General features: G+C 50.5%; 1 protein-coding gene across 2 annotated transcripts in view; it reads left to right on the top strand.

Annotated features, from left to right (window-relative positions):
- MED1 (mediator complex subunit 1) overlaps positions 1–17179 on the top strand; it is a 489425-nt gene that overhangs the window by 340400 nt on the left and 131846 nt on the right. For both annotated transcript variants that reach the window (XM_069237453.1, XM_069237452.1), the window contains exon 16: positions 4162–4257. In XM_069237453.1, the coding sequence (XP_069093554.1) occupies positions 4162–4257 (96 nt within the window). The remainder of the gene's footprint in view (positions 1–4161; positions 4258–17179) is intronic.

Here is a 17179-nt window from a genome sequence, read left to right on the forward strand (position 1 = left end):
ACAGCGAAGAGAAGCTCAAGGTGGGTCCTCAGAGCGAGGAGCGTGTCATTCCTCTACTAGAGCTCTTGCATCAGCCTCTATGGGACGTGAAAGGTCCATGAAGAGAATGCCATGGAGAAAACGACCCCTTTCCTAGGTGACGCGAGGGATACAACGTTGAGACCAGGTACAGTACCAACTTGCTCGCCTTCAAGGACAGAATCACCGTCGAGAAAACAGCAACGATTGACCTCGAGACAAGGCATAGCTTACACACCATCAACTCATACAGAGAGGTTGACCTCGAGGAGCGTATCGACTCCAGGCAGGTTTACGACGTCAGGACGTCACTGACACCGTTCACATTCGAGTCTACGTCAAGGTCTATCTAGACATTGAGGAGAAAAAGGAGGGTATATATTCTTCTTATGATTCAGAGTATTCAAGGCCTTACTCCCCAGCCTCCCCTACAGTGCTGCCGGATTCAACGCCTCCCAAAGGATAGCCTTTGCCGCCACCTCCTCGTCCACGAGCTTCAGTGATTCCCGCTCCACCTGCGCCTGTGACTCCGGCTAAACTAAGATCACGCTGTATGTCGCACCATAGCTCATGTTGACAAAGACATAACTCAAGGCGCTCTCCTCCTTCCAGAACTCAACACTGTAGCCACCGTTCTTGTACTAGTACAACCTCAAGACATCGATCAAGATACTGTCTTTATCTTCCTCAACAGATCTATACTCACCGACTCTTAATTGATTCACCAATCCCTCTAGTCTCTCCAGTGGACGACACATCCACTTTCCAGGAAGTATTAGTGAGGGGAGAAGTGAAACTAAATATACAAATGTCAGTTCACACACCGACATCTGTCATTTGAAAACATTCCACCTGTAGGAAGTTGGCTCTGTATGTACTATCTCAAAGTAAGAGGTAGTGTGCACAGAGTCCAAGGGTTCCCATTAGAGGTAAGATAGTGGCAAAATTAGGTAATTCTAATGCTCTATTTTGTGGTAGTATGGTCGAGCAGTAGGCTTATCAGAGGGTAGTGTTAAGCATTTGTTGTACACACACAGGCAATAAATGAGGAACACACACTCAAAGACTTAACTCCAGGCCAATAGGTTTTATATATAAAAATATCCTTTCATAGTTTATTTTAAGAACCACAGGATCAAGATTTACAAGTAATACTTCAAATGAAAGGTAATTCACTCAGGTGTTCTAGGAACTTTGAATAATCACAATAGCATGTACAGTTGTGAAAAAATGGCAATAAGCTATTTTAAAAGTGGACACAGTGCAAAAATCAACAGTTCCTGGGGGAGATAAGTAAATGTTAAGTTCACAGGTAAGTAAAACACTTACAGGGTTCAAAGTTGGGTCCAAGGTAGCCCACCGTTGGGGGTTCAAGGCAACCCCAAAGTTATCACACCAGCAGCTCAGGGCTGAGGTCAAAGAGGTGCTCAAAACACATAGGCTTCAATGGAATCAGGGGTGCCCCGGTTCCAGTCTGCCAGCAGGTACCCGCGTCTTTGGAGGGCAGACCAGGGAGGTTTTGTAAGGGGGGGGGGGGGGGGACAAGTAGACACAGAAAGTACACCCTCAGTGGCACAGGGGCGGCCGGGTGCAGAGTGCAACAGGCGTCGGGTTTTGTATTGAAAGCAATATGGAGAACTGGGGGTCTCTTCAACGATGCAGGCAGGCACAGGGGGGGCTCTTTGGGGTAGCCACCACCTGGGCTAGGCAGAGGGTCTCCTGGGGGTCGCTCCTGCACTGGAGTTCGGTTCCTTCAGGTCCTGGGGGCTGCGGGTGCAGTGTTGGTTACAGGCGTCGGGTCCCTTGTTACAGGCATTCGCGGTCGGGGGAGCCTCTGGATTTCCTCTGCAGGCGTCGCTGTGGGGGCTCAGGGGGGTCGTCTCTGGTTACTCACGGGCTCGCAGTCGCCAAGGAGTCCTCCCTGAGGTGTTTGTTTTCAGCAGGTTGAGCTGGGGGCGTCTGGTGCAGAGTGGGAAGTCTCACGCTTCCAGCGGGAAACGTGGAGTCTTGAAAGTTGCTTCTTTGTTGCAGAAAGTTGCAGTTTGTTGAACAGGGCCGCTGTTCTTGGGAGCTTCTTAGTCCTTTGGATGCAGGGCAGTCCTCTGAGGCTTCAGAGGTCGCTGGTCCCTGTTGGATGCAACGCTGTTGCAGTTTTCGTCGAAGTAGGGAGACAGGCCGACGGGGCTGGGGCAAATCAGTTGTCGTCTCTGTCTTCACTGCAGGGCTTCAGGTCAGCAGTCCTTCTTCTTCTTTACGTTGCAGGAATCTGATTTCCTGGGATCTGGGGAGACCCTAAATACTGAATTAGGGGTGTGTTTAGGCCTGGGAGGGCAGTAGCCAATGGCTACTGTCCTTGAGGGTGCCTACACCCTCTTTGTGCCTCCTCCCTGAGGGGAGGGGGTACATCCCTATTGGGGGAATCCTCCAAAATCAAGATGGAGTATTTCTAAAGGCAGGGGTCACCTCGGCTCAGGACACCTTAGGGGCTGTCCTGACTGGTGGGTGACTCCTCCTTGTTTTTCTCATTATCTCTCCTGGCCTTGCCGCCAAAAGTGGGTGCTGTGTCCAGGGGGCGGGCATCTCCACTAGCTGGAGTGCCCTGGGGCATTGTAACACGAAGCCTGAGCCTTTGAGGCTCACTGCTAGGTGTTACAGTTCCTGCAGGGGGAGGTGTGAAGCACCTCCACCCAGAGCAGGCTTTGTTTCTGTCCTCCTGAAGTAAGGTGAACGTCTACACTTAAGAAGAAACTATGTAAAGAAGTGCTCCTGGATACCCACACATGAGCGGAACTATTCAAATGCTTCTGACTTAAACGTAGATTCCCCTACAAGAGAACTGGAGTTACAAGTATAAGTAACTATTCCTTCTTAGCAGTAACCCACAATTTCTACCAAAGGTGGTATCTCAATTCCATCTCAATCAAACTATTGTATTGCTGTTTTTTTTTTCTCTCCACCATCTGATTCAGTTGCTGAAAGAACCCTACACATGTTCGACGTAGAAAGAGCACTTATGTTCTATGTTGATAAAATTAAAATGTTGAGAAAGACAAAGCAACTTTTTATTGCCTTTTCTCTACCACATAAAGATAACCCTAATACTAAATCCAGCATAGCAAGATGGGTTGTTAAATGCATCGAAACAAATTATGCAAAAGCTAAGAAGCCACTGTCTATTACCCCTAAAGCACATTCAACATGTAAGAAAGCTGCAACCATGGCATTTCTAGGGAACATACCTATAGCTGACATTTGTAAAGCAGCTACATGGTCAACATCACACACATTCTATAATCACTGTTATGTGTAGGTTTTAGCACACCAACAAGCCAACGTAGGTCTGGCAGTGCTGCATACTCTTTTTCAAAGCTCTGTAACACCCACAGGTTAGCCACCACTTCTTGGGAAGTACTGCTTTACGGTCTATGCACAGCTTGTGTATCTACAGCCAGACATGCCATGACACACAAAATGTTAGTTACCCAGTACGCATCTGTTTGTGACATGTAGTGCTGTAGATTCACATGCGCCCACCGCCTTCCCAGACACTTGTGGCCATTACGGTCTTTTGATAAACATTCTCATGCATGGTTATTTCACTTGCTTATCTTCACGCTATACTCCATACGTCACCACCTGCAGGGAAACAAATATGAAGATGGTGTTGAGGCCGATGTGCATTGCCAGCAGGAGGAGGAGTCACTCTCCGTCGTGACTCGAAAGACTTTTCGATGAAAGAAAACTTGCAACCTTCTGTACCCAACACTAGATGGTGGAAGTATGCAGAGCATGTGAATCTACAGCACTACATGCCACACACGTATGCTTACTGGGTAAGTAACATTTTCCTTGTGATATGTGAGGTTTAATTGTTCCCTGACTTGGGCCTTCTCCATACTTGTTTACATCTTACTCTGCCACTTTGAGCTACCTCAGTTAGTAAGAGATCTCTTCTTCACCACAAGCAGTTTACACGTGCCCAGTGTTTTAAATGCAATGTTAATGATATGCTGACTGGTATGTATATGTGGCATCATGATTCTCTGGATGTTGGAATTCCTGTTCAGTAAAATGTGACTCCGTGCCCTTCTGATTGTTTTTGTTTTTTTAGTAAGGGATTTAATGAATCTCTCTGCTTTTCAGATTCTCCAGGAATCCTGCAGTTTGAGGTGTCTCCTCTCTCAGATTCATGTTTTAGTGTGTCCTTCCAGCACCCTGTGAATGATTCGCTGGTGTGTGGTGAGTTGCACTTGTGAACCAATACCTGAGGTTTGATTATTTTAAAAAAATGTCAAGACCAGTGCTATACTATGGACATGAACAGTTTCATTAAAACCTCAAACATAATCTTTATTTTAATTGTTCCAAAACAAATGATTAATATTACATATCAGGCCTGATACATGTTGCTTTCTGGGAGGCAGGTGCAAAACTAAGTGTGAGTTGAAGCAGAACCCAGGCATAAAACTGATGTAGAAAAAGAAGGCCTGTCCCAGCCCCTGCTGGTTGTGGTGAAGACAACTTCAGGAAATGAATTTAATCCTAGACAGACATCTGAAGAATAAGGATGAAGCGTGTAATGGTAAAAGTGGACACTATCGAGCATGTGTTTAAGCAGAAAACACAGGCTCAATCAGCCTGGCACTCCTCTTTTTTTGTGCAAGATTTTGCATGCGATAGACGATTCATTGGGGGCGTGGTCTGGCCACGATCAGCTATGGCCGCCTAGGAGACGAGCTCCGCTAGACGGCAGGCCGCGTGGTGAGGGTGGCGGCCCGGGGGCGCACCAAAGGCCCCCCAATCATCGCTGGACCAGGTGCGGGGGATCGGCGGCGTGGGAGAGTCGCTGGTTCGGGAGGAGGACAAGCGTTCTCCCCTGAGCGACCGGGGAGAGCGAGGACAAGATTGAGGCCTGCGGCGGGATAATAAGCCGCGGCCTCGAGTTAGAGGGGGGCCCAACCAGGGAGGCGCGCCTCCCCCTGCAGTGGACTTTGGGTCCGACAGGCGCCCAGGAAACCTCCCCGCCCACCCCTGCCCCCTCCCTCCCCTCTCTCCCCCCCCCCCCCCCACCACTGCCAAGCTGAACGCTGCAGACCGTGGCGCAGAGGAGCCACGGACTTGAACGGAGGACACTCGCTCTCCCCTGGGCGATTGGGGAGAGCAGAGGACGAACCAGAGGCCCGTGGCGAGATGGAAAGCCGCGGCCTTGATTAGCTGGGCGATCCGGCCCTGGAGGCGTGCCTCCTTCTCTCGTTAACCCCCGGGGCGGCAGGCACCCAGGAACTTTCCCGCCTGCCCCCGCAACCTGGCTTGGGACCTGGAAAATCCTAGACTCACAGGGGCATCGGTGGGGCCCGGGCGGCGTACGAGGGACAAACCTTGAGCCACGGATCATCCCACCTGACCTGGACTCACACCAACGAGCCACGGAGCCCCCTCCCAGAGGGCCCCGGACACATGCTGCTGTAGCTGGACGAGTGAGGCCATCGCCGAGGCCTACGTTGTGGCCCTTGCTATACCTGCCCTCCACCTCTGCCCTGTGCCATAGTTGAGGCCTACAGGGAGAAGAAAGTAGGAAAAAAAGAAAAAGAAAGAACAAAAAAGATAGACAAGAAGAAAGAACGTACGAGGGAAAGAAAGAAAGACAGGGGAACGGGGGCAACAACAACAGCTGGGGCCTTGAGCACCCAGGAGGCTCGACCTAGGGGGCGCACCTCACCTTTACTCCTACTCCTTCTTCTTCTCTGCGGACTTCCTTGCTGAGCTGGGGACGATGAGCGACAGGGGGCCTCCTCATCAATGTCTGTCCGGACGCACTGCCACACTGACCTCCTCCCTCTTTTGGAAGAGTGAGGGATTGCCAGAGATTACCTGAGATTGCACCTACACCCGGTTCCACACTCTGTCCAAGCACCCGGATGTCAGTTTTCTGAGGTCGCCCTGTGAGGCAAAGAAGTATCCATCCGAACTTGCCGACCACGTGGCGCCCCTCCCCCTCTTTCTACATTTTCTACATTTATCACGCTCTCTGCATCTGTCACGCCAAGGACAGGTACTCTTCGGATCCCTACCTGCACAGGGGAACCTGCAATGCCCAGCGGCAAGACGATGAGCAAAACATCGGGTAAACCAGCCCGCCAACTACTCTTCTCTGAAGCCCTGCGTCAACAGAAACACCCTCCTGCGGAGGGCCCTCCACCCCGCCCCCATATCAACATGGCAGAGGACACGCAAGGTGCGTCAATGGACCGTATATTGTAGGAGATATCGGCGGTGGGTCGCAAACTGGAAGGTATGGACAGGGCCATGGTGGCGCTGTCTGCAGAGACGAGATCAATGCTCCTTGAGATAGCAGGTTTCCAGTCACAAATCTCTGGGCTAGACCAACGGGTGAAAACAGTGGAAACCCAAGTAGCTTCCTGGACCGACAGAGACTAAGAACTCCTGCACCTCCGTAGCAAACTGACTGACTTGGAGGATAGGAGCCGCAGGAACAATATTCGCCTTCTTGGATTTCCGGAAGGCATTGAGGGCGCGGACATACTCTCCTACCTATGTGTAAAGAAATGGCTCCCTGTTGCAGTTACCCCCCACTTTTTGCCTGATACTGATGCTGACTTGACTGAGAAGTGTGCTGGGACCCTGCTAACCAGGCCCCAGCACCAGTGTTCTTTCACCTAAAATGTACCATTGATCCCACAATTGGCACACCCTGGCATCCAGATAAGTCCCTTGTAACTGGTACCTCTGGTACCAAGGGCCCTGATGCCAGGGAAGGTCTCTAAGGGCTGCAGCATGCATTATGCCACCCTAGAGACCCCTCACTCAGCACAGCCACACTGCTTACAAGCCTGTGTGTGCTAGTGAGAACAAAATGAGTAAGTCGACATGGCACTCCCCTCAGGGTGCCATGCCAGCCTCTCACTGCCTATGCAGTATAGATAAGACACCCCTCTAGCAGGCCTTACAGCCCTAAGGCAGGGTGCACTATACCATAGGTGAGGGTACCAGTGCATGAGCACTGTGCCCCTACAGTGTCTAAGCAAAACCTTAGACATTGTAAGTGCAGGGTAGCCATAAGAGTATATGGTCTGGGAGTCTGTTTTACACGAACTCCACAGCACCATAATGGCTACACTGAAAACTGGGAAGTTTGGTATCAAACTTCTCAGCACAATAAATGCACACTGATGCCAGTGTACATTTTATTGTAAAATACACCACAGAGGGCACCTTAGAGGTGCCCCCTGAAACTTAACCAACTATCTGTGTAGGCTGACTGGTTCCAGCAGCCTGCCACACTAGAGACATGTTGCTGGCCCCATGGGGAGAGTGCCTTTGTCACTCTGAGGCCAGTAACAAAGCCTGCACTGGGTGGAGATGCTAACACCTCCCCCAGGCAGGAGCTGTAACACCTGGCGGTGAGCCTCAAAGGCTCACCCCTTTGTCACAGCCCAGCAGGGCACTCCAGCTTAGTGGAGTTGCCCGCCCCCTCCGGCCACGGCCCCCACTTTTGGCGGCAAGGCTGGAGGGAACAAAGAAAGCAACAAGGAGGAGTCACTGGCCAGTCAGGACAGCCCCTAAGGTGTCCTGAGCTGAGGTGACTCTAACTTTTAGAAATCCTCCATCTTGCAGATGGAGGATTCCCCCAATAGGGTTAGGATTGTGACCCCCTCCCCTTGGGAGGAGGCACAAAGAGGGTGTACCCACCCTCAGGGCTAGTAGCCATTGGCTACTAACCCCCCAGACCTAAACACGCCCTTAAATTTAGTATTTAAGGGCTACCCTGAACCCTAGAAAATTAGATTCCTGCAACTACAAGAAGAAGGACTGCCTAGCTGAAAACCCCTGCAGAGGAAGACCAGAAGACGACAACTGCCTTGGCTCCAGAAACTCACCGGCCTGTCTCCTGCCTTCCAAAGATCCTGCTCCAGCGACGCCTTCCAAAGGGACCAGCGACCTCGACATCCTCTGAGGACTGCCCCTGCTTCGAAAAGACAAGAAACTCCCGAGGACAGCGGACCTGCTCCAAGAAAGGCTGCAACTTTGTTTCCAGCAGCCTTGAAAGAACCCTGCAAGCTCCCCGCAAGAAGCGTGAGACTTGCAACACTGCACCCGGCGACCCCGACTCGGCTGGTGGAGATCCAACACCTCAGGAGGGACCCCAGGACTACTCTGATACTGTGAGTACCAAAACCTGTCCCCCCTGAGCCCCCACAGCGCCGCCTGCAGAGGGAATCCCGAGGCTTCCCCTGACCGCGACTCTTTGAATCCAAAGTCCCGACGCCTGGGAGAGACCCTGCACCCGCAGCCCCCAGGACCTGAAGGACCGGACTTTCACTGGAGAAGTGACCCCCAGGAGTCCCTCTCCCTTGCCCAAGTGGAGGTTTCCCCGAGGAACCCCCCCCCTTGCCTGCCTGCAGCGCTGAAGAGATCCCGAGATCTCTCATAGACTAACATTGCGAACCCGACGCTTGTTTCTACACTGCACCCGGCCGCCCCCGCGCTGCTGAGGGTGAAATTTCTGTGTGGGCTTGTGTCCCCCCCGGTGCCCTACAAAACCCCCCTGGTCTGCCCTCCGAAGACGCAGGTACTTACCTGCAAGCAGACCGGAACCGGGGCACCCCCTTCTCTCCATTCTAGCCTATGTGTTTTGGGCACCACTTTGAACTCTGCACCTGACCGGCCCTGAGCTGCTGGTGTGGTGACTTTGGGGTTGCTCTGAACCCCCAACGGTGGGCTACCTTGGACCAAGAACTGAACCCTGTAAGTGTCTTACTTACCTGGTAAAACTAACAAAAACATACCTCCCCCAGGAACTGTGAAAATTGCACTGTGTCCACTTTTAAAATAGCTATTTGTGAATAACTTGAAAAGTATACATGCAATTGAAATGATTCAAAGTTCCTAATGTACTTACCTGCAATACCTTTCAAACAAGCTATTACATGTTAAATTTGAACCTGTGGTTCTTAAAATAAACTAAGAAAAGATATTTTTCTATACAAAAACCTATTGGCTGGATTTGTCTCTGAGTGTGTGTACCTCATTTATTGTCTATGTGTATGTACAACAAATGCTTAACACTACTCCTTAGATAAGCCTACTGCTCGACCACACTACCACAAAATAGAGCATTAGTATTATCTCTTTTTACCACTATTTTACCTCTAAGGGGAACCCTTGGACTCTGTGCATGCTATTCCTTACTTTGAAATAGCACATACAGAGCCAACTTCCTACATTGGTGGATCAGCGGTGGGGTACAAGACTTTGCATTTGCTGGACTACTCAGCCAATACCTGATCACACGACAAATTCCAAAATTGTCATTAGAAATTGATTTTTGCAATTTGAAAAGTTTTCTAAATTCTTAAAAGACCTGCTAGGGCCTTGTGTTAGATCCTGTTTAGCATTTCTTTTAGAGTTTAAAAGTTTGTAAAAGTTTGAATTAGATTCTAGAACCAGTTGTAGATTCTTAAAAAGTATTCCAACTTTTAGAAGCAAAATGTCTAGCACAGATGTGACTGTGGTGGAACTCGACACCACACCTTACCTCCATCTTAAGATGAGGGAGCTAAGGTGTAAGGAAATGCCTCCTTGGCATGGTTGCCCCCTGACTTTTTGCCTTTGCTGATGCTATGTTTACAATTGAAAGTGTGCTGAGGCCTGCTAACCAGGCCCCAGCACCAGTGTTCTTTCCCTAACCTGTACTTTTGTATCCACAATTGGCAGACCCTGGCATCCAGATAAGTCCCTTATAACTGGTACTTCTAGTACCAAGGGCCCTGATGCCAAGGAAGGTCTCTAAGGGCTGCAGCATGTCTTATGCCACCCTGGAGACCTCTCACTCAGCACAGACACACTGCTTGCCAGCTTGTGTGTGCTAGTGAGGACAAAACGAGTAAGTCGACATGGCACTCCCCTCAGGGTGCCATGCCAGCCTCTCACTGCCTATGCAGTATAGGTAAGACACCCCTCTAGCAGGCTTTACAGCCCTAAGGCAGGGTGCACTATACCATAGGTGAGGGTACCAGTGCATGAGCATGGTACCCCTACAGTGTCTAAACAAAACCTTAGACATTGTAAGTGCAGGTTAGCCATAAGAGTATATGGTCTGGGAGTCTGTCAAACACGAACTCCACAGCACCATAATGGCTACACTGAAAACTGGGAAGTTTGGTATCAAACTTCTCAGCACAATAAATGCACACTGATGCCAGTGTACATTTTATTGTAAAATACACCACAGAGGGCACCTTAGAGGTGCCCCCTGAAACTTAACCGACTGTCTGTGTAGGCTGACTAGTTCCAGCAGCCTGCCACACCAGAGACATGTTGCTGGCCCCATGGGGAGAGTGCCTTTGTCACTCTGAGGCCAGTAACAAAGCCTGCACTGGGTGGAGATGCTAACACCTCCCCCAGGCAGGAGCTGTGACACCTGGCGGTGAGCCTCAAAGGCTCACCCCTTTGTCACGGCCCAGCAGGGCACTCCAGCTTAGTGGAGTTGCCCGCCCCCTCCGGCCACGGCCCCCACTTTTGGCGGCAAGGCTGGAGGGAACAAAGAAAGCAACAAGGAGGAGTCACTGGCCAGTCAGGACAGCCCCTAAGGTGTCCTGAGCTGAGGTGACTCTGACTTTTAGAAATCCTCCATCTTGCAGATGGAGGATTCCCCCAATAGGGTTAGGATTGTGACCCCCTCCCCTTGGGAGGAGGCACAAAGAGGGTGTACCCACCCTCAGGGCTAGTAGCCATTGGCTACTAACCCCCCAGACCTAAACACGCCCTTAAAATTTAGTATTTAAGGGCTACCCTGAACCCTAGAAAATTAGATTCCTGCAACTACAAGAAGAAGGACTGCCTAGCTGAAAACCCCTGCAGAGGAAGACCAGAAGACGACAACTGCCTTGGCTCCAGAAACTCACCGGCCTGTCTCCTGCCTTCCAAAGATCCTGCTCCAGCGACGCCTTCCAAAGGGACCAGCGACCTCGACATCCTCTGAGGACTGCCCCTGCTTCGAAAAGACAAGAAACTCCCGAGGACAGCGGACCTGCTCCAAGAAAAGCTGCAACTTTGTTTCCAGCAGCTTTAAAGAACCCTGCAAGCTCCCCGCAAGAAGCGTGAGACTTGCAACACTGCACCCGGCGACCCCGACTCGGCTGGTGGCGATCCAACACCTCAGGAGGGACCCCAGGACTACTCTAAGACTGTGAGTACAAAAACCTGTCCCCCCTGAGCCCCCACAGCGCCGCCTGCAGAGGGAATCCCGAGGCTTCCCCTGACCGCGACTCTTTGAATCCTAAGTCCCGACACCTGGGAGAGACCCTGCACCCGCAGCCCCCAGGACCTGAAGGACCGGACTTTCACTGGAGGAGTGACCCCCAGGAGTCCCTCTCCCTTGACCAAGTGGAGGTTTCCCCGAGGAACCCCCCCCTTGCCTGCCTGCAGCGCTGAAGAGATCCCGAGATCTCCCATTGACTTCCATTTCAAACCCGACGCTTGTTTCTACACTGCACCCGGCCGCCCCCGCGCTGCTGAGGGTGAAATTTCTGTGTGGGCTTGTGTCCCCCCCGGTGCCCTACAAAACCCCCCTGGTCTGCCCTCCGAAGACGCGGGTACTTACCTGCAAGCAGACCGGAACCGGGGCACCCCCTTCTCTCCATTCTAGCCTATGTGTTTTGGGCACCACTTTGAACTCTGCACCTGACCGGCCCTGAGCTGCTGGTGTGGTAACTTTGGGGTTGCTCTGAACCCCCAACGGTGGGCTACCTTGGACCAAGAACTGAACCCTGTAAGTGTCTTACTTACCTGGTTAACCTAACAAATACTTACCTCCCCTAGGAACTGTGAAAATTGCACTAAGTGTCCACTTTTAAAACAGCTATTTGTGAATAACTGGAAAAGTATACATGCAATTTTGATGATTTGAAGTTCCTAAAGTACTTACCTGCAATACCTTTCGAATGAGATATTACATGTAGAATTTGAACCTGTGGTTCTTAAAATAAACTAAGAAAAGATATTTTTCTATACAAAAACCTATTGGCTGGATTTGTCTCTGAGTGTGTGTACCTCATTTATTGTCTATGTGTATGTACAGCAAATGCTTAACACTACTCCTTGGATAAGCCTACTGCTCGACCACACTACCACAAAATAGAGCATTAGTATTATCTCTTTTTACCACTATTTTACCTCTAAGGGGAACCCTTGGACTCTGTGCATGCTATTCCTTACTTTGAAATAGCACATACAGAGCCAACTTCCTACATAAGGTCACTCTGTAAAATAAAGAAAATAACAATGGGCCCCAAACCTACCAAAATACAGCTCCAGGAGCTTTTGGCAGAGTTTGAAAAGGCCAACCCCTCTGAGGGTGGCAACTCAGAGGAAGAGGATAGTGACTTGGAGGAAAATTCCCCCCTACCAGTCCTATCTAGGGAGAACAGGGTCTCTCAAACCCTGACTCCAAAAATAATAGTCAGAGATGCTGGTTCCCTCACAGGAGAGACCAACACCTCTGAAATCACTGAGGATAACTCCAGTGAAGATGACCCCCTGTTAGCCAGGATGGTCAAAAGATTGGCTTTGGAAAAGCAGCTCCTAGCCATAGAAAGGGAAAGAAAAGAGATGGGCCTAGGTCCCATCGATGGTGGCAGCAACTTAAATAGGGTCAGAGATTCTCCTGACATCCTAAAAATCCCCAAAGGGATTGTAACAAAATATGAAGATGGTGATGACATCACCAAATGGTTCACAGCTTTTGAGAGGGCTTGTGTAACCAGAAAAGTAAACAGATCTCACTGGGTGCTCTCCTTTGGGAAATGTTCACTGGAAAGTGTAGGGATAGACTCCTCACACTCTCTGGAAAAGATGCAGAATCTTATGACCTCATGAAGGGTACCCTGATTGAGGGCTTTGGATTCTCCACTGAGGAGTATAGAATTAGATTCAGGGGGGCTCAAAAATCCTCGAGCCAGACCTGGGTTGATTTTGTAGACTACTCAGTAAAAACACTAGATGGTTGGTTAACTGGAAATGAAGTGTGTGACTATGTTGGGCTTTATAATTTGTTTATGAAAGAACACATTTTAAGTAACTGCTTCAATGAAAAGTTGCATCAGTATCTGGTAGACCTAGGTCCAGTTTCTCCCCAAGAATTGGGAAAGAAGGCAGACCACTGGGTCAAGACTAGGGTAACCAAAACTTCCACTGGGGGTGACCAAAAGAAAGGGGTTACAAAAACTCCCCAGGAGAAAGTGGGTGACACTAGAAACAAAGAAAAAGAGTCCTCTGTAGGCCCCCAAAAACCAGAACAGGTGGGTGGGCCCCAAGACACAACCCAAAACAAAGGTGGGTACCAGGGTAAGAACTGGGATGCCACTAAGGCATGGTGCCACAACTGTAAACAGTCTGGGCACCACACCAAGGACACTTCTTGTCCCAAAAACAAACCCCAGAACAAGATTCCAGGGGTAACCAGTGTAGCCATGGGAGATGACTCCTCAGATGAGGAGGTCTTCATAGCCTTCAACTGGAAACAGGGCCCAACAGGTGAGTTGGAGATTCCAGAGGGAAGTAGACACTTCCACCACCTACTGGTGAATGGAATCCCAACCACTGCCCTGAGAGACACTTGTGCCAGTCACACTATTGTGCATGACAGGCTGGTGCTCTCAAACCAGTACATCCCAGGTGAGACTGCCAGGGTAAGAGTTAGCCTAGACAGGGTCACTAAGAGGCCTGTGGCTTTAGTACCCATAGAAGTGGGTGGCACTCTTAGCTGGAGAAGGGTAGTAGTCAGTACAGACCTCCCCCTTGATTGTCTCCTTGGAAATGACTACCCAGAGGTTAGTCAGAGCCCAAGAGAGGAACTGGTCCAGTGCCAGTCCTCTCCCAAGGATTCTGGAAGTCCTGCCTCTGCAGTAAATGCCAGCAGGCCCCAGAAGAAGAAGAAAAGAAAACAGAGTAGGAAGGGTGGACAACCTTTAGCCAAGGTTACAGCAAGCCAAGGAGATTCTGCTCCAGTAGGGGAGAACTCCAAAAATGGCCCTGATAAAGTCCAACCTGACCCACAAGAAGTCCTGGCTAGTCAGGCAACTGTTACACCTGAGTGGGTGGCTCCTCAGCTAACAGAAGAAAGAGTGGAAGAAGGGTGTTTACTACAAGAGGTGGTAACCCCCCACTCTAATACAGCAGACAGACAACCTGAACCCAAAGAGGCCTGTAACTTAGCCCCTTCCCTTTTAGGTGAAGAGCTAAAGGTGTGGTTCTGGGCACTGACAGCTGTCAGTGGCCTCTGCTGGGTGTTAGCCTTTATGGCTGCACTATCCTTAGCATGGTGGTCTGACCCCATGCCAAATAGCAAGTTAGGCCCCCTGACCCTATTGGTCATGGTGGGGTTACTCCAGCTCTGGGTAACCTCTCTGGGTAAGCTAGGGGTAACCCTGGCCAAGATAAGGTTAGCAGAGGTGGATACCTCTAAGACCAAAATAGAAAGAATGGGTGGAGACATTGAAGAGGCAGACAAGAGGCAATTCAGACTAGGTCCTATCACTGTGGAAGTAGGTCAGTTCCCCAAAGGGAATGACCTGAACAGAAGGATGTAAGGCAGAGTAGGCCCTGCAACTAACCAGCCTATTTCTCCTACTCTTCCTCGCCTGACAGACTAGGAAGACTCTCCCAGCTTGGGCTGAGTCTCCTGGCCTGTGGGCTGGGGGGGGGCTTGTGTAAAGAAATGGCTCCCTGTTGCAGTTACCCCCCACTTTTTGCCTGATACTGATGCTGACTTGACTGAGAAGTGTGCTGGGACCCTGCTAACCAGGCCCCAGCACCAGTGTTCTTTCACCTAAAATGTACCATTGATCCCACAATTGGCACACCCTGGCATCCAGATAAGTCCCTTGAAACTGGTACCTCTGGTACCAAGGGCCCTGATGCCAGGGAAGGTCTCTAAGGGCTGCAGCATGCATTATGCCACCCTAGAGACCCCTCACTCAGCACAGCCACACTGCTTACAAGCCTGTGTGTGCTAGTGAGAACAAAATGAGTAAGTCGACATGGCACTCCCCTCAGGGTGCCATGCCAGCCTCTCACTGCCTATGCAGTATAGATAAGACACCCCTCTAGCAGGCCTTACAGCCCTAAGGCAGGGTGCACTATACCATAGGTGAGGGTACCAGTGCATGAGCACTGTGCCCCTACAGTGTCTAAGCAAAACCTTAGACATTGTAAGTGCAGGGTAGCCATAAGAGTATATGGTCTGGGAGTCTGTTTTACACGAACTCCACAGCACCATAATGGCTACACTGAAAACTGGGAAGTTTGGTATCAAACTTCTCAGCACAATAAATGCACACTGATGCCAGTGTACATTTTATTGTAAAATACACCACAGAGGGCACCTTAGAGGTGCCCCCTGAAACTTAACCAACTATCTGTGTAGGCTGACTGGTTCCAGCAGCCTGCCACACTAGAGACATGTTGCTGGCCCCATGGGGAGAGTGCCTTTGTCACTCTGAGGCCAGTAACAAAGCCTGCACTGGGTGGAGATGCTAACACCTCCCCCAGGCAGGAGCTGTAACACCTGGCGGTGAGCCTCAAAGGCTCACCCCTTTGTCACAGCCCAGCAGGGCACTCCAGCTTAGTGGAGTTGCCCGCCCCCTCCGGCCACGGCCCCCACTTTTGGCGGCAAGGCTGGAGGGAACAAAGAAAGCAACAAGGAGGAGTCACTGGCCAGTCAGGACAGCCCCTAAGGTGTCCTGAGCTGAGGTGACTCTAACTTTTAGAAATCCTCCATCTTGCAGATGGAGGATTCCCCCAATAGGGTTAGGATTGTGACCCCCTCCCCTTGGGAGGAGGCACAAAGAGGGTGTACCCACCCTCAGGGCTAGTAGCCATTGGCTACTAACCCCCCAGACCTAAACACGCTGTAGGAAGTTGGCTCTGTATGTGCTATTTCAAAGTAAGGAATAGCATGCACAGAGTCCAAGGGTTCCCCTTAGAGGTAAAATAGTGGTAAAAATAGATAATACTAATGCTCTATTTTGTGGTAGTGTGGTCGAGCAGTAGGCTTATCCAAGGAGTAGTGTTAAGCATTTGTTGTACATACACATAGACAATAAATGAGGTACACACACTCAGAGACAAATCCAGCCAATAGGTTTTTATATAGAAAAATATATTTTCTTAGTTTATTTTAAGAACCACAGGTTCAAATTCTACATGTAATATCTCATTCGAAAGGTATTGCAGGTAAGTACTTTAGGAACTTCAAATCATCAAAATTGCATGTATACTTTTCAAGTTATTCACAAATAGCTGTTTTAAAAGTGGACACTTAGTGCAATTTTCACAGTTCCTAGGGGAGGTAAGTATTTGTTAGGTTAACCAGGTAAGTAAGACACTTACAGGGCTTAGTTCTTGGTCCAAGGTAGCCCACCGTTGGGGGTTCAGAGCAACCCCAAAGTCACCACACCAGCAGCTCAGGGCCGGTCAGGTGCAGAGTTCAAAGTGGTGCCCAAAACACATAGGCTAGAATGGAGAGAAGGGGGTGCCCCGGTTCCGGTCTGCTTGCAGGTAAGTACCCGCGTCTTCGGAGGGCAGACCAGGGGGGTTTTGTAGGGCACCGGGGGGGACACAAGCCCACACAGAAATTTCACCCTCAGCAGCGCGGGGGCGGCCGGGTGCAGTGTAGAAACAAGCGTCGGGTTTGTAATGGAAGTCAATGGGAGATCTAGGGAACTCTTCAGCGCTGCAGGCAGGCAAGGGGGGGGTTCCTCGGGGAAACCTCCACTTGATCAAGGGAGAGGGACTCCTGGGGGTCACTCCTCCAGTGAAAGTCCGGTCCTTCAGGTCCTGGGGGCTGCGGGTGCAGGGTCTCTCCCAGGTGTCGGGACTTAGGATTCAAAGAGTCGCGGTCAGGGGAAGCCTCGGGATTCCCTCTGCAGGCGGCGCTGTGGGGGCTCAGGGGGGACAGGTTTTTGTACTCACAGTCTTAGAGTAGTCCTGGGGTCCCTCCTGAGGTGTTGGATCGCCACCAGCCGAGTCGGGGTCGCCGGGTGCAGTGTTGCAAGTCTCACGCTTCTTGCGGGGAGCTTGCAGGGTTCTTTAAAGCTGCTGGAAACAAAGTTGCAGCCTTTCTTGGAGCAGGTCCGCTGTC

Source organism: Pleurodeles waltl, chromosome 6 (assembly GCF_031143425.1).
Source record: "Pleurodeles waltl isolate 20211129_DDA chromosome 6, aPleWal1.hap1.20221129, whole genome shotgun sequence".
Classification (NCBI taxonomy): Eukaryota; Metazoa; Chordata; class Amphibia; order Caudata; family Salamandridae; genus Pleurodeles; species Pleurodeles waltl.